This window comes from Eschrichtius robustus, chromosome 13, assembly GCF_028021215.1.
Source record: "Eschrichtius robustus isolate mEscRob2 chromosome 13, mEscRob2.pri, whole genome shotgun sequence".
NCBI classification, from domain to species: domain Eukaryota; kingdom Metazoa; phylum Chordata; class Mammalia; order Artiodactyla; family Eschrichtiidae; genus Eschrichtius; species Eschrichtius robustus.
Genome location: NC_090836.1, coordinates 46164839 through 46182659, shown reverse-complemented (window position 1 = coordinate 46182659; position 17821 = coordinate 46164839). Strand labels below are relative to the sequence as shown.

The 17821-nt window shown below is 41.4% G+C and overlaps 1 protein-coding gene across 1 annotated transcript in view; it reads left to right on the top strand.

Annotated features, from left to right (window-relative positions):
- The first annotated feature begins 7354 nt into the window (after positions 1 to 7354).
- TESPA1 (thymocyte expressed, positive selection associated 1) overlaps positions 7355 to 17821 on the top strand; it is a 31831-nt gene continuing 21364 nt past the window's right edge. Inside the window, exons 1-6 of the mRNA XM_068561262.1 lie at positions 7355 to 7517; positions 8440 to 8482; positions 15051 to 15100; positions 15863 to 15916; positions 16662 to 16698; positions 16972 to 17070. Coding sequence (XP_068417363.1) covers positions 7355 to 7517; positions 8440 to 8482; positions 15051 to 15100; positions 15863 to 15916; positions 16662 to 16698; positions 16972 to 17070 — 446 coding nt within the window. The remainder of the gene's footprint in view (positions 7518 to 8439; positions 8483 to 15050; positions 15101 to 15862; positions 15917 to 16661; positions 16699 to 16971; positions 17071 to 17821) is intronic.

The following is a 17821-nucleotide window of genomic DNA, read 5'->3' as shown; positions in this document are numbered from 1 at the left end:
ACAAGAAGTCTCAGGATGCAAAAATGCTGCACTCAGGGTAATTTTTGTTCTGATGGTCTTCCAAATGGCAGTGACATGGGAGAGGGTTAGAGATGAGCAAGGGTCACAGATGAGCATTGCCTATCATCTGTGAAGGAGTGTGAGAGCCTGTTGCAGGGGTTGGGGGTATGGAGAATGGGGGTTAGTCAACCTGGCTTGAGGTGGCGTTTGTCCTCGTTGAAAACCGAGAAACTGGCTGTCCTGGGATTTCCCACAACCCCTTGCAAGGGTGGTGATGTCTATCTTGGCTGTGACTGCAGAAAAGATGCATAAGTTGCGGAAGGTCTTACAGGCCTCATCATGGAAACTCCGTTTCCTTTTTCTCTCCTCCCACGCTTGTTTTCACTCTCAGTCCCAATTCACAGGCAGTGCTGGGGTATAGGCACAGTACAGCCAGAAGAGAAGAGAGGTCTGTCTGATACACGTCCCGGGAGGAGGCCCAGCGTGCTCAAGAGAAACCTAAGGTTGGGTCTTGGAAACCAAGAGTGAGGAGGAAGGCTGTGTGATATAAAGGAAGAAAGCACACACCTGGGACTCAGAACTTGTGTGTGTCCTGTTGATAACAGTTAACATTCTATGTGACTTCAGATAAGCCTCTCTCTCTCTTTCTGCCTCTGTCTCTCTCTCTGTGTCAGTTTCCTTCACTGCAAAATGAGCGATCAGGATTAGATGATCTCTCTGATCGCTTTGGGCGTTAAGTAAGAACAGAGGACCTATTTACTGCTTATTTTTTATCTCTTCTTAACAGCGTCATCCTTCTTTCACCATGTGGATTTGATGCACACTTCTGTACCCTGCTGCCCACTCCTTCTCCTTCCTTCTTTCCTTATTCCTGAAAATGTTCCAACTTTAGTGAATGGCTTAGACTGAGGGGAAATTAATAACAATAATAACTATATTTATTAAGCACCTCCTTTATACATCAGGGACTTAGTATGCATTATCTGATTTTTGATTTTTAAACCCCAATAACCCAACAAGTTTTGTACACTATGTTTTACGTTATGTACACTATGTTTATTTGAAGAAACTCAGGTTTAGAGGGGATAAGGAATTTCACTGAGGACACATATGCAGTAAGTAGACAGAACTGTGATTTCAGACAAGCTTTACTCCGATTGCACAGCCCCACACTCTTTCTCCAGTTTTCCTCCTCAAGAGTTGGCCATCCTTCCTAGACCCCTTCAAAATATCCCCACGGTAAGACATCTGTAACTAGAGCTGATATTTGGCAGGTACAGATTGGTAGGCCCATATGGTTGCTAAGATATTAAAATATGTTCATATCAGATTATGATAAATATTCATCATTCCAAGACTGCTGAGTGCCCATCACTAACCCAGCTACCCCAGCTCTTCCCATAAGACTCCCCAGATGGCACCAAAAACTCAGTGCCAAGCTAGCCACGCACTTGTAGGACCCAGTCACAGCACCGTGACTGGTGTCACCTCTGAGTTGCCTGTGCTACTCCATAACCATTGCTAAACGTTCTGAATGCCACAACAGTCTAAAAGTAACGTGAAATTCCAGGCAGACTCTCTCCTCTTACCTAGAACCTAGCTGGGCCCTGGCTGCTAAAGCACTCTAAGCCTGAGGAAGGCAAAACTGCTTCATAACCATCTAGTTGGAGTCAAGAAGGAAAACTACACTAATAACCAAACAAAGCAACTCTTCCTTTACTAAGATTGTCACAAAGTCAAGCATAAATTACTTTTGGTTTACCTGCCTCTTCTATACTAGACTATAAAATGGAGAGTTCATCTAGCATGTGAAATAGAGAATCTGCTAACATAGTTTCTCCTTCTTTTATCCTAAATTACCTTTATCACTGACACCTGCATGGTGATCTTAGCTTATTCTCTTACTCTATTATTAGTGGAAAGATGATACAACTAGGGTCAGACTAATCTGAGCTTAAATCTCAGCACCACAAGATCCTAAATATATGACCTTGGACTAGTCACATATCTCTCTGAGCTTCAGATAACAATAATTGGCTCCAAGGAGATTGTTGGGATTAAGTGAAGTAGTTTGTGGGACAGTTTTATGGATAAATATAAGGAACTCTATACATCTCAGTTATTATGAGTACCTATTGCTTTGACTTGCCCATGTTTATATAAAGTGAATCTCTGACTACATTCCTTAGAAAAAAGACTGGAAGTAAGTTATGTTCTCGGTGTAGTATAATAATCACATACCCATAAAGGTTTTCTCTGCTACTAAAGTTACTGCTTCTGCTGATGATTTTAGTTGGAAGATATTCCTTTCAAAGCTCTGAAACAACTCCCTAGTCTTTTTTTTTAAAATAAATTTATTTTATTTACTTATTTTTGGCTGCATTGGGTCTTTGTTGCTGTGTGCGGGCTTTCTCTAGTTGCGGCGAGCGGGGGCTACTCTTCTTTACGGTGTGCGGGCTTCTCATTGCGGTGGCTTCTCTTGTTGCGGAGCGCGGGCTCTAGGCGCTCGGGCTTCAGTAGTTGTGGCTCGCAGGCTCAGTAGTTGTGGCGCACGGGTTTAGTTGCTCCGCGGCATGTGGGATCTTCCCCGACCAGGGATCAAACGCGTGTACCTTGCATTGGCAGGCGGATTCTTAACCACCACACCACCAGGGAAGCCCCCAGCTCCCTAGTCTTAAACCATTAATGGTGATTCCTCTTGTCTAACTTCAATCATGGCTGCTGCAATTTCTGCTTTGAACTATAACATCCTCAGAAAAAGAATTCTCTCCTACTGTACTTGGTTGTAGTCAGATTCCAGAACACTCAACAGATTGTGGAGAAATATTTTGGGAGTAAATCCCTAGAAAAATGTAGGAAAGAAGAAAAGACAAAGGGCTGAAAATGATAGCAGAGGGGGAAAGGAGGCTTTGGGGTGGTTCAGGCAAGTAGAAACAGAACCAGCGTGGCATTCATGTTGTTGTTTTTTTGGGGGTAGGGGGGTGGTTAGTGGGAATGTCAGAGAAAATATATCAGCAGGCATCAGACTTTCATCCCCACAGAAGATAGACTAAATGTAATATTATAATCTAAACCAGCATCAAGAAAAATGGTACTCAAGATTCCAGAAGGAACTTTTGACCAGGGAATAAAAACTTACAATGAAAAATTCTGGAAAATATTTTTTTTAGGATAAGAGAAGTTGATAGTTTCAGCTTATAAGTTCAGTCGGATTTGTGTGGCCCTATGTTCTATCAACAAAGGGGTGTCGTGACTATGCCCCAAGCCTTTTTCCTTTTCATTAGAAGGCATCCAAAATATATACATTAGGATTTGAGACCATGTGGAAAGTCGGGAGCCCCTGGCCTATGATACACACTAGAGGGGGATAATATTTCAGCAGCAGTGTGACTCTTGGTCCTCTGCAGGTACAGTATCTACTGAGACCCTTCTGTTGCAATGTACCATGCACTGGCTTGAGGTAGGATTTAGGGGACGGGTTACAAGCAATGGCGGATAACGGCCAGAAAGGTAGCCACTTAACGTCTTGCTGACTGTGGTCTAGGCGCATGTGCTGGGTGCTAGTTGTGGGCAAGAGAAAGGAGATGACTTGAGGAGCCCTTCAAAGTGTAGATAGAATGTGTTTGGGTAGAGAGGAAGGTGGCTGAAACTGGGTAAGCTAAAGCAAAGAAGCAGAAAAGTCCAAGAAGTGCTGGGGGTCCTTGAGCTCTCCTGACTGAATCACACTCCTTTGGGCTCCTTCTCAGCCTCCCTCATCCAGGCTCACCACTTTCCTGGGTCACTGAAGGTTTTAAGTCCAAGAACCTCGTAAGTCAGTGTTAATTTGAAAGGGAATTTGTTAAATGGCAAGTAACTCCAGAGGCCACTGGACCGTTTCCTAATTCTTACAGGAAAAACTACACAAATGCATCTTTTGTACAGGTATTATTCCTACAAATACTTCAGACTCAATTGGAATAAATTCATAAACGTTGGTATTAGAGGCGAACTTTTACAACATTGAGTCCCACCAATTCATTTTCTAGAGGATGAAGTCAATGCCCAAATAGAAAACCTAATTGACTTGCCAGAAGTCAGTTAATTGGACAGAAAGTCTAGAAGAACGCCCAAGACTCCTGACTCCCATCAGCGCTCTTTTCACTGCACCAGACTCCATTGTACATCCAGGTGTGTGTGTGTGTGTGTGTGTGTGTGTGTTTAAATTAATTAATTAATTTATTTATTTTTGGCTGTGTTGGGTCTTTGTTTCTGTGCGAGGGCTTTCTCTAGTTGCGGCGAGCGGGGGCCCACTCTTCATCGCGGTGCGCGGGCCTCTCACTATCGCGGCCTCTCTTGTTGCGGAGCACAGGCTCCAGACGCGCAGGCTCAGTAGTTGTGGCTCACGGGCCCAGTTGCTCCGTGGCATGTGGGATCTTCCCAGACCAGGGCTCGAACCCGTGTCCCCTGCATTGGCAGGCAGATTCTCAACCACTGTGCCACCAGGGAAGCCCCCAGGTGTGTGTTTTTGTATGACTTGTTTGGAGGAAATATCTCCATGCCCTCTCTCTATCACCAGGGCCCCCCATGCTTTCAAAGGTGCCATCTTGACAGCTGTGTGCGTCCATCCTTCAGTTCTTTCTAACACTCTCACTGCCGATGTGCTCGTCTGATAACCATGTGCCACTTCCTCCAGATTTCCACAAAGAATACCCAGTTTCTCATCTCCAAGCAGCACAGCTTCCCTCTGTTACCACTAACCAGACAATTCTATTTCTCCCGGCCTCCAAATACTGCTGTGCTTATAGTGTTCCCACATAATGCCCTGTGAACAGCTCTCTATAACCCACGTGTGGCAGAGATTGGGGAAAATCAGTTAGGTTCTGTTTTAGGCATCAGGGACATAGCAGTGAACAACCCAGACAAAAATCTCTGTCCTTGTGGAGCTTCTATTTTAACAGAAGAATAAACAATAAATTGGATTAACAAATAAAACATAAAGTATGTTAGTGATAAGAACAACAAAGAAGAAAATTAAGCAGGGAAGGAGCTCAGTGGAAGTGACTATCATTTGGAGGCTGTGGAAGCCAGGCCTGGCTTCACAGAGAAATTGGTTAAGAGTTGGACTTTCAGGTTAAGTGTGCCAAAGGCTGAGAGGGAAGAAGAGGGAGGGGAAAAACATGGGGAAAGCTTAGGGTTGAACGGGGGATAAGCATTTTCAGGGGGCAGAGGGGAAATGAGCCTGTATGAGTCTGACGTATTTTCAAAGATGTAGGAGGAGTGTGGGATAGATTCGCATCACAGAGGATGCTGAAACCAAAGTAGAGGCCTCCATCACTCATCTCAGTTAGTGAGATTCTGACACTGTGCTAGGCTATAACATCCTCATTGAGAAACTGAGCCCAGAGAAAGGGGTTGAATTTGCCAAGGCTATACCATTAGTAAGTGGCAGAATAAAGTGTGGGAGTTAAAGGTTCCTTCCTTCTTTCCTTCTTTTTCTCCTTCCTCCCCTCCTTCCTTTCTTCCTTCCTTCCCTTCTTTCTGCCTTCTTCCCTCCCTCCCTTCTTCCCTCCTTCCCTTCCTTCCTTCCTTCCTTCCTTCCTGAATTCCTTTTAAATTCCCCTGATCACCAAATTAGTTCTTCTTATGACCTGAAGATTTCTTGTGATTTAGGTGAGATTCATTTGCTCTGGAAATTAAAGACAATAGGCAAGTCAGCCTTTGATATTTTCTTCCCCGGACTGACTGACACCAACCTATTAAATATTTTGGATGGAGGTGCAGGACTAGGTAAATGCACACTAACAAGGCTTTTTAGACTCTTTCCCTAAATTCTTTATAGCGGCAGTTTCGTCCTCATTTTATCACCTCATAACAGCTCTGGCCGAAGGACAACAAATTCTCTCTTCTACCCCTCTTTGTGGCTTCACTATACACCACAGACTTCATTCAGTTTAATTTCCCCTCAAAGGCACAGGCAGTGGAGAAAGGGCCGGGTGTCCAGGGTAAATAAAGTTTCATAGTGCCAACTGCTGTCTCTCTTTGGGGGAGAGACATGCCTTAGGCTGGACCTGAAGTAAAAGAATTTAGATCAGACAGCAGTAATTACGTACTATTTTTCTCTGGATATGTTTTGTCTGTAATAAGCAGAAACATCCAAAACAATTTTATTGCCCTAGGAATGCATTTTATGTTCAGGACTTTCTTTTCAAAAATAGGTATTTTAGTGCCTAAATCGTTGAATGCTTCACTGATGATTTTGTTTTTAAGTGTTTGAGAAGCAGAAGTCTCCGGAAACTGGCACTCTTCTTATTTATTTCCCCCTTTTATTTTTCCTTACTCCAGCAGTTAAAGGTGTAGCCATGAGGATGAAGCGTTTATGGCAGCTCCAGTGACAAGGGCTGGCCCCGCCTCCACTTGTTCACTGTGGGGATTGTGAGTGCAGCTGGTGGGGAAGAGGCAGGAGGACAGAGTATAAGCCTGTACAATGACTGTACATTAGCCTCAAGTCTTTTTAAGCTCTATTTGGACAATCGAATGATTCATCCTCTCTGTCTTCCTCTTTGAATAAGTGGCTCGTGCCATCAGAATGTATCTCTTGGAAGAATACAGAGGTGTTGATTAGGCAGTGTTAAATGAAATATTAGCACACTGATGAACTGGACAATTAACTCAGAGCCATGGAGAAGCCCAAGCTGACAAATTAGAAAGTGATGATCCTGAAAGTGGTAACTGCTAATTGCTTTGGGCAATGTCTCCTTGTTTTTATTATGGGATTCTCCCCACCCTCATCCCTACCGCTCCCAGAGAAATCCTATGCTAAATAGGAAACAAAACAAAACAAGCCCAGAATGTCTGTAGTTCGACTGACATCCCGGTTGTGAGACCTTAGAAAATCCGTTTAACCTTTGAGATCTGAGACTTAATATATCTTTATGAGGATCAAATAAAGTGAAATTTGCACATTGCAAATTTAAAGATATTTAAATTACAATGGAAGATTCTGGGAGACAAATTTCTTAAGAACTAAAGAAAATGTTTTCTAATACAGCATTTCACCTATCATGAGAAGTAGCAGCTCTTCAAGTCAGAAGCGCTTTCTCAGTGTCCCTTAAATCATATGATATTTCGAGTTTCCAAACTTGGAAGAAGGGATTGCTCAGAGCATCCCTTTTGTTGGAAGATGGAGGAAGAACCAGACATCTCCTGCCTCCTCCGGAACGGGCAGAGGGTTACGCTCCTTTCTGCAGAGCTGGGAAGATGTGGGGACAGCCCTGGGGGTGGTGATTACTGACCAGAGGATGACAGAGCATCACTGTGTTCCAACTCTCAGGACAGCACCCCTGTGGCGGGAGGCCCTGAAGTCTGAACCAGCGCCATGGAGGGCTCTGTGCTGAGCCCCACGTCCTGGGAGAGGCGACGGGCCTGGCTCCGACAGAGCCGCCACTGGCAGACCCAGGTCCTGGAAGAGGAGGCCGCCGCAGCCCTGCAGGGTGTCCCAGATCCCGAGCCTTCTGGCCTGGATGATGTTTTCCAGGAAGGTAAGAGGCCATTAGACATCAAACAGACTTGCACGTTGTCTTGTGATATGGAAAACGTGCCACATGCCCAGGTCTGCAGTGCGGGCAGCGGGTTCTGGGTTTAGGTTAGGCCCCCCCCCCCCATGAGGCTTATTTTGACTGGGTTAAATGAGTTTAAGGGAAGATGAGTAACGTAATATGAAGCATGAATTATGTGAGAAGGAAACAGCGTACGATTGGGAAAAAGGAAGAGGCGCACTTTTGCCTCGTCCTGAGCAGCTATCTGTGAGGATCCGAGGCCAGGGTTCTCTATGAATGTTTGGAGTGTTTCTGTGTTGTCTGTGTAACAAGGTTACACGCAATCTGGGTGCCTGGACTCTGGCTGCAACTCAGCTGTGTGACGTGACCTTTGGCAAGTCACTCACCGCTCTATGACATGCTTGTCTAATTGAAGTATTAGTACCTGAAATAGTAATAGTACCTTTTCCACATGCCTCTCAGAGCTTCTTTTAGGTTCCAGTGACACTACAGACATAAGAATAAAAAGTAAAAAATAAAATAAAAAATAAATCTTAAGTAAGTGAACCTACCCTCGCTTATTTGGTAGGAAACAAAAAGCGCAAACGCAAAATTGTGCTTTTTTTTTTTCTTTCTGTTTTTTTCTTTTCCTTTTTTTTTTTAAAGAGAAGGATCTATTCCTGTTCCCAAACCTTGGGGTATTTTCCAAGTTTCTGGGAGAAAGGGGGCACAGAGGCAGAGAGAGAAGAAATATCCACTATTTTTATACACCGGTATATTCCTCTTTTATCTTAAAAGTTTTATGGGAAGAAAAAGGAGTCATGAGGTGGCTAATATAATGATAAGTTTGTGGAATGGGATGCATTTCAGGGGGAAGTCTGATTTCCTTCAGTTTCCACGGTGATCTGATGTCTGGCTTTTCTAGGGAATCCAATCAACAAGATTGAAGACTGGCTGCAGGATTGTGGGTAAGTGCTGGCGAGGCAGCTGGACTGAGCGTGGTTGGTGGTCGGATGTGCTAACAGGCTCCGGCTCTTGAGAACTCGGAGAGCAGGGACATGAATTTTAATTGGGCATAATGATTAGAAGTGAGGTTGAAATAAGGGAGAGGGGATTGTAAAAATTTGGGGTGAGTGTGGGGATTGAGGCTATGAATCAAGTGCGTCTCTGGGCTGAGACTAAGTTAGGGTGAGGATCTGGAAGTACAGGCTGGACCTGGTCTAAAACGAAGAAGGATGGAAATGGGTAGCCATAGGGAAGAGCTGGGCTAAATTCCAGATTCCTGCTCCACTGCTTTTCCCTTCAGACTGGAGTTTTACACTGTGTAACAAAAGAGGAGTTAGAAACCTAATTGTTCTTATGGTCAGAGTACTTCTTCATTATGAATCATTATGTTGTTTATTTCTACTGCAGAACACAGGAAGAGGGGCTAAGGGTTTACCCCAGTCATTCAAAGCAGTGACGAATTGGAGCAGGTACTTCAAGGCAAAATGTAGTATCTCTTTCCTGAGAAACACTTTAAAATTGGAAACCCTACACCCCCTCTGCCTGTACCATTTTAGGTTCAGTCTACCCAGACACAGAGGGAAAGCTTCTGTGACCTATTTAAGTGTGATCATTTGTGTGATAATGAATTCTCAGAACTTACCACTCCCGCCTACTCTTTATTTCCTCTTCAGAAATGTTTCAAGCTTTAGATAGCCTTTCATCTAAACTTGTTTATTAACATATGAATAAACCCATCCTGGCTTATTTGGTAGGAAATAAATAGCACTGCAGAATCCAAGGTTGTTTATTTTAACTCTGCCCTGGGAGGTAAGGCCAGGAAGAATTTATTTTGTGTTTTTGTTGTTTACAAAACATGTTGTCTTTATTGTCATAATCTGGTTCGGAATTTCAAAGTCAATTAAGGGTAACCAAAATATAGGGAAGTAAATGGATGGTGGTAATGTTTGCAGGTTTGGGTGTGTGAGAACTGTCCCAGGATTTAAAATGCTTCTCCAGATACGTACAGGAGAACCAGTGGGCTCAGTTACTGTCTTTATCCCATTAACTATTCTTCAGTCTTATCAATTCAAGTCAATAATTATTATTAACCGTGCGTTTGCTGACTGTCTGATTGTCTAAATGGCCTAGAGGGGTGCCAAGTAGTTTAAAATATGCTCCTTGACCGCAAACATACTACATTCTAGTTGAAAAGAATAAATTCCCAGAAATACAAGATTGTAAATTCCAGAAATCACCTTTCCCTACCTATATTCTACCAAGATAAACCCTGAACCAAAATTTATGATGAAAAAGTAGTCTGGTGAGTGAAAAGGCTCCAAGATTTGAGCCTAATTCTTGTGCTAACCATCTGTATAACCAGCTGTAAGCAGACAACTGAAATTCTATCTCAGACTCGTCTTCTGTAAAGTGGAGAGCTAGAATAATAAAGTTGCAAAAGATTCTTGTGAGATTTAAATGATATATGTGTACAAGTGCTTTATACTCTGTAGTAATATGTGAGTGGTGTCAGGGAGGAAAGAATGTTCCTCTACCCTTCTTTCTAGGTTCTTCTTTAATTCTTTAATCTGAGAATTAAATTGACATGAGACAGATTAACAGGAGAAAATCAAACAAAAGTTTAATAACATGTATACATGGGAGACATCCCGGAGAACTGAGTAACTCACCAAAATGGTGAAACACTCACCTTAAATACCATCCTCAGCTAAAGACAAAAGATGATATTGGGGATAGTGGTTTGGGACTTCAAAGGGGAGGAAGGCAATTCACATGGAGATGAAAAAGCAAACGTTTGGTAAACAAGAATTTACTGGACTGTGTAAAGACAACGGGATACCGAGCAGACTCTGATTTCCAACACACCTAGTTCATATTCTCTAGTGAGATCTCTATTCCTGTTACCATCCCTCTATCCAAATTCTTTAGGCAGCTAAGGGAGGAGGTCAAAGTTTCTTCCTGAGTCTTTTGAGCCTTGGTTGTTTTCAGCTTGAAATAATCCACATGCCAAAGAGACATTTCAGGGTGGCAAATTTTGCTCCCCTACATGAAGTTTATAAAGGTGAGCTTTATGCTACTTTAAAATTTCACAAAATAAGTCCATCTATCTATTTACCTGGCATCTATCTGTATCCTTTTATTTATCAGAAAAGTGTGTCCAGATATGATACATATCAACTTTAGGACAGTGATTACCTCTAGGAAGGAAGAAAGTTAGGAAGGAAGGGGAGTAAAACTTCTCCTGAAAATATCTAACTATCTGAGGGCCAGTTCTGTCAGTTTTCCCAGAGCACAAAAGTGCCTTCTCCTGATCTTTGCCCTGAAATCCCTTCAAGGTGTATTGTAGGTCAGCGATTGCAGTGGCTAATGACTTGATTCTTGTAGAACTGGATGGTGGGCAACATTCTTCATTTTGCAATCCCCTCCCTTTCAGTCTTAATTTCGACCAAGCTTTGAGAGGCACTTCATGACCAGTTTGTCCCATGGCACTAGGAATGCTTATTCCCAGGTCAGGTGAGGATTTCTTTGATAGGCCACTCAATATGCTATTACTGGACTAGGCCTTGTTAACAGTAGCCAAAAGCCTCTGGACCACCTGTCTTGCTGGTCTGTTATGGTCCAGGAAATTGTTTCCTCTTGCTGTTCTTCCTATATCTAGACTTACGCTATCATTGATCTTATAGAACTACATATTTGATCAATCATTTCAAGTCACCTAATCATCATTAATCTGATCTGAGGCTCAGTCACACATACGGTAATGCAAGAAAAAATAATCTTGTAAAATAAAATTACAAGTAATATAGCTAGTAACATTAATAGGTCATAAGTAAGTATTGAAGCTAAGAACTTCTATTAGGTGCTGCCCTGTATCTCCCCAGGTCATCTGACCAGTCTGTTCTGCACCAGTCACTATCTTTAAGGGAAATGACATATTGGAATTGTACATAAAGTTCACCAAAGATGTCTGCACATACAAGGCGAGAGGTGGGTCATCACAACCCCATACATAGGACTGAGAAAGAAATATTATCATCTAGGGCATTACATGGCTGGTGCCAGAAGAAGAAAAATTGATCTCTACGGTTGAGCAGATATTTCTGCCATTGCAGAGGTCTGGTTAATGCATAATGCAGGTGTACAATGCACACCAGAGGGGAGGAAGGAGGCCAAAATGGGCAGGAAAAAAAATTTGTTTAAATTTTTGTCTTGCCTGAAAATGAATTTTTATTTCATCAGTCTCTGCAGGCAGAATCTATGGAAATTGCTGGAAGAAGCTAAAAATAGCCACATGCTTCTTCTCACAGTCCAATCCTCCTCCCTACTCTTTGTTTATGAATTGGGTATACAGGAAGAGCAGTAGCTTAGCTCTTCTATGTCAGACTTGAAATGATGCTAAGGAACCTTTCAGTGCAAATGTGGAGAGAAGCAGCTATGGATCTAGTCTCTAGTTATTGATTTTATGTTCTAAGCAATAACTCATGAAAGGCCTGGGACTTGGATGAGGGACATGAAATTTCAGACCATCATGCTCAGAGGAGCTGAGCATGGATCAACAGATCCAGGCCTATGTCCGTACTTCTGTGGTGTATTCCACGTACACATAGAAAAGCATACCATCACAAGGGTCAGCCTGAGCTGGTCCTCATATAGAGACTATGGACATGCCTGCTAGGGCGCAGCTAGAAAATAGAAATGAAGGATGCACACCCAACAAATATTGTGTTACTAAATTTTGCTTTGGGCAAATAAGGAATTTTATCAGTGGTATTTTTTAATGTAAATTTTATTGAAGTATAGCATACATATCAGTAGCATTTTTCTTTTTAATATAAATTGTAGTGCAACTCAATGGATGTAAATTTCAGCTATGCTAGATGAATAAATTCTAGCGACCTGCTGTACAACATAGTGCCTATAGCTAACAATATGGTATTGTGCACTTCAAAATTTGTTAAGAGGGTAAATCTCATATTAAGTGTTCTTACCTCAAAAAAAAAAAAAAAATCAAAGGGAAACAAGGATACTCTGGGAGTTGTTGGATGTGTCTGTTAGTTCGATTGGTGATGGATGGTATCACAAGTGTTTACATACGTCCAAACTCATCAAGTTGCACACATTAAATATGTGCAGTTCCTTGTTTGTCAATTATACCTAAATAAAGCTGTATATAAATATACATATAAATGTATACATATAAATATACATATGTATACATATAAATATACATATAAATATAAAATAATAGCAATATAAATTGTGTTGAAGTATAAAGTATTTACTGAAAAATAAACGAGTCTTAAATATATGGTTCAATGAATTTTCTCAAAGGGAATATAGTGATGAAATCTGAAATAGAACATCACCAGCACTCCAGAAGCTCCTTCTGTCCCCTTCTGTTCACTGCCCTGCTTCCAAGGGTAACCAATACCCTGACTTGTAGCATCAAAGATAAATTTTGTACTTTTTAAACTTTATATAAATAGAATCATACAATATGCACTGTTTTATGTGTCTTTTTTTTGTTCGGCATTATGTTTGTGATGTTCATCCATGTGTTTGCATGCAGCAGTAGCTCATTCGTTTCCATTGTTGTGTAGCATTGTCTATTGATCATGCAATTTATCCATTTTACAATAACTAGAGATTTGGGGGTCTGCTGATTCTGAGTTATTGTAAACATTATTTCTTTTGGTGAACGTATACAGGCATTTCCATTGATTGCATACCTAGAAGTGTAACAGTAGTGTGTTTTATTGTAGTTATAGTAATTGTAGGCTTTAGTAGTTGCATTACTGTGTAGCTACAGCACAAGCATTAAATGCAACAGTAGATCTCAGCATTCTAGTAGTTGACTATATTGTTATCATAGTGTTTTTTAATAGTAATAGGAAATATTAATTTATACTAATATTTGTAATGTTATATATACTAACACGTTTGTAGTATTATATATCTTTATGTAATTATATATTAGGAAGAGAAGTATGTATTTGTAGTTCTAGTTGTGTTTATTAGAGTTACCCATTCTTAATTACCTTGAGTATCATTCCACATTTTATAGCATATATTGATGTACAGTTTTTCTCATGAGGACATGTAAAAATCCAGATTTTAGACAATATTGTTGACTTTTTCACTATTGAAAGGAAAGTACCAGCAAAAGATGTCTATATATGTAGGGATTTATTTTGTAAAATTAAACACAGCTCGTTCTACAGATGTTGAGTCTGTAAGCCCATTTTCATTATTAAACATTTCGTGAACTGATACTCCAATAGCCTGAGAGGTGCCTGGATCTCTGGAGACTGATAAAGGAGAAGGCTCGTTTAAGACCAGCTCCAATGGATGCGCTGCAGTCAGTTTCCCTGTTAACTCACTTGAACAACTCTTCTCTGTTCCAGCCTCCATTTGAGATGACATTCAAAGCATCATGCGCAACTTCCATTTTTAAAACTTTCAGGAAAGCCAACTATAAAACTCACAACACGTCAGTGTTTGAAGTGAACTTAGATAATGATAATATCTAGGCATCTAAATCCCCTTACTTAATATTTGGGAACATAGCAGCAGCCAGGAGCTAGGACTGGAATCCAGGTGCTCTGGTCCCTGTTCAAAGCTTTTTCACAGACAACTTCAATCACCCGTTTGAGACAGCGAATTTCTTCCTCATTTAAGTTGTTTCTCACTACCATGTATGCTGAATTCCGATTGTTCTTCCGGGGGAGACAGTAAATGTTTGATAAGCCCATATCGCAAAAAGTAGAAATGTAATCTCTAACCAAGATGCGGTTCCTGCTGCTTCCTGAAAGACGTGATATTCAGCAAGAACGGGGCTCAGAGAAAAGGAAGGAGGTGTAGGTAGATAAGGTGACCTCCTAAAAGTTGTTTCTTAGTTTCAATATTTGTATTTGTGATGGAAAGTTTATGGCACCCAGACCCCTGCTTCTGTAAATATATTTCTTCAGTTTTGCTTCCGTATCTTTCCTATTTCCTAGCTACTGAAGAATCATTGCTAAACTGACTTGGGACACTGTTATCAGCACAATGGCAGCACAGCCTAAAATACAGCACCATGGCAGTTTATGAAGTTTTATGTATATACATATATATGTGTGTGTATCATACTGATAATTTCCTTGGGATGTAAAATTATTTTATGTAAGAAATTGTGGTGTGTGTCTGTGTGTTGGCAAGATCTCTAACAACTCTCAAATCCATTATCTAACAAATCTCAAATCCATTATTCCTGCTTTAACTAATTCTATTTATTATTAATTAGGATGAAAATGAATAAATGTGATGAACAAAAAATAAATAAATAAATAAATAAAATAAAATACAGCACCTTCTGACTACCTCTATGGATTTGTCAGTCAAATCATCACTCTCCATTTTCTTCAACATAAAAGCAATTTAAATACTACTGACTCTCATTGAAAAATTACGTGAACTTGTGGGAAATATTTGAAGAAAAGCCCTTTCGAAAATGTAGTGATTTAAACCTATGAGATTCTTTTTGGTTTTTAGATACTTTGAAGAAGGGTTTTTTGAGGAAGCCGGACAGCCGATCCACAACGGTAAGTAGAGGCTCTGTTCTTTCTCCTCTTGTTCCTCTACCTTAGACAGCGACACGGCTGTGTGTGTGTGTGTACATGCACATGTGTATGCGTGCGTAAGATGCTATCTTTTCATTGCCTACAGAACGCCCATTAGTGGTCATACGACAGTCCAGGAGGCCCAGAAGATAGAGTAAGTGTTGGGTCAGAGCCCACAGGCTGACTAGTCCACAAAGGTTATCTTCTGTTAGTGGCTGCTCAGCTAACAACCACTGCTCTGGAAAACGAGCTTTATAAAATATGTGTGTCGATGTAGAGAACAAACGTATGGACACCAAGGGGGAAAAGTGATGGGGGGGTGGTGGTGGGATGAACTGGGAGATTGGGATTTACATATATACACTAATATGTATAAAATGGATAACTCATAAGAACCTGCTGTATAAAAAAATAAAATAAAATTCAAAATAAAATAAAATATGTGTGTCTATGTATGTATGTCTGTGTGTGAGTGCATACCCCCATGTGCCAATTCTTTGGCAGAGGATTGTGTACATGACTATGTGATATAGGGGGCAGGTTAATTATAGGTGAGTTTTTACACGATTTTTTAAATCAAAATATGAATGTGATTTCTGAGGTAGTATATGTATGACTGGGGTAGTTTTTCAAACATGTGGATGTATGATGTAATTGTTTGGTTGTAGATGTGTATACAAATGTGTGATTGTGTGTGTGAGTCCAAGGCTGATTTTCTGCAGCCTTTGCCTTATTATTTGACAGGGTGCCCCAGCCATGGAACCAGCTTTGAAGATGACTTGACCCTCGGAGCAGAAGGTAAGTGGCACAGCTCTCTGAGGTTCGGATTGAGGAAGAGGCTATCCACTGGATGAATTAAGGATAGAATGGAAGGGGAGAACTGCAGAAAGAAGCAGCCCATCCCTGGGGTCTTATCTACAGGGAAAGAGCAATCTCATATGATCTAATGGAAAAATCAGAAAGTGTCACATGCCCAGAAGTACTTCCTCATCAGCCTATCAAGACATCTACTGGTCCATCATTGGAGCTTTCCTTCAGCCCCTGAATATATAAAATCACCATAAAAGTGGCTGCCCAGACATCTTTGAGATGGTTTTCTGTATAGGAAGCCCCAGGCAGCCTGAGTACTGGGTGTAAGAAAGAGACTCCATTGGAGGAAAATAAGGGCTGGGATAAAGGATGGAGGTACCGCAACCTACCAGTGTCTTCTGGTACCCGTAGAGACTCAAGTGGTGAGGCAGGAACACTAGCCTGGGGGCCTGAATGACTCTGTCCTCCTCAGGACAGAGAAACTCTTGTCTGGGCACCAGGCATGGTTCAGAAGTTCAGAGGCTTGGGGCCAGTTTTTCTCTGCTATATTTGTCCAGGTCTGTGTTTGATAATCTTCAGATACTTATATAAAGAACAGAGTTCATGGGATTCAGGGGCCTATAGTAGTGGCAGAGGGGAACAGAGGGGGCTGAGTTTTAAGCTCGGAGGGGCAGCTTAGGTGATTTGCATTTTCCCTTCTAACTTTTTCTTTGCCTTTCTGTTCCTTGTCCAGCCACACTGTTGGCCGCCAACAGCAAACTCTTCTCCAGGTAAGTGTTCGGTTGAGCCAGGCTGAACGATGTCTCCTTCAGGGCCTACTGAACTGGGGTGAGTGTCAGAGTCCAAGAAATTAAAAACAAAGAGCTGAAGATTCACAATAGAGTGTGAGATTTCCAACTAGGAATGAGACCATAGATTGAGTTTTTACAGTAGATGGTTCAAAGGTACCCAGCAGGGAGTGACAGTGCCCAGTAGGGCATGTCTAGGAACCAGGGTGCAGACTGCTTAGAAGATTAGTATGACTTCAACGTTGATCCCTGCAGGAGTTTCCTGGAGACAGCCCGGCCTGGGCAGCTACTGGATCTTGGCTGCAGTTTGGCTTCCAGCAGCATGACTGGTGGGACCAACAAGACTAGTTCAAGGTAGGTGCCAAGTTTGGCAGGGGTGTAAGGGCGGGGAATATGAGAGGTAGAGGAGAATGGAACTAAGAACCATTGCCAGTTTTTTTCTGGGATATACTGCTAGAGCTTTTATGCAGTCACAGACTTGACAAGCATAACAATATTTGCTTCAAGAATAGTAGGGATGCAGAGGAATCCACTGCTCAGAGCTGGATGCTGTGTGTAAAATACAGGTGTCTCCTCCCCTGCACCTTGTACCCCAGGAGGTGTAGTATTGGTACCATCACAGTTCCTGGACTTATAAGTACTCAGTAAACAATCTATAAATGTATTAATTGATTAATTGAGGCAATAAAATACTGATTCATTCAGATAATTGTGTACCCCCAAATGCAGGCCAGGCAATGACTGTCTGGAATTTGAAGATGAAGCAGACAAAGAGTTTGCCCCAAGGAGCCCACCAAGCCTACAGGGTGAACAAAATACACAAATAACTTTAAAACAAGATGGAAAGTGATGAAAACTAGTGTGCTATAATAAAAATTGTTTGGAATTTGGAGTCAAAGTTTGAATTTGAGACCTTATTAGCTATTAACTATCTTTAGTGATTTGTCTTTACTGAACCTTAGCCCTGGCAACACCCCAGTTCAGTTAACACAGAATCTCTGGAGATGAGACTCAAATATCTGCATTAAAAATTTTTTTCGAAGTATATTTGATTTACAATGCTTCAGGTGTACAGCAAAGTGATTCAGATATATATATCTATATA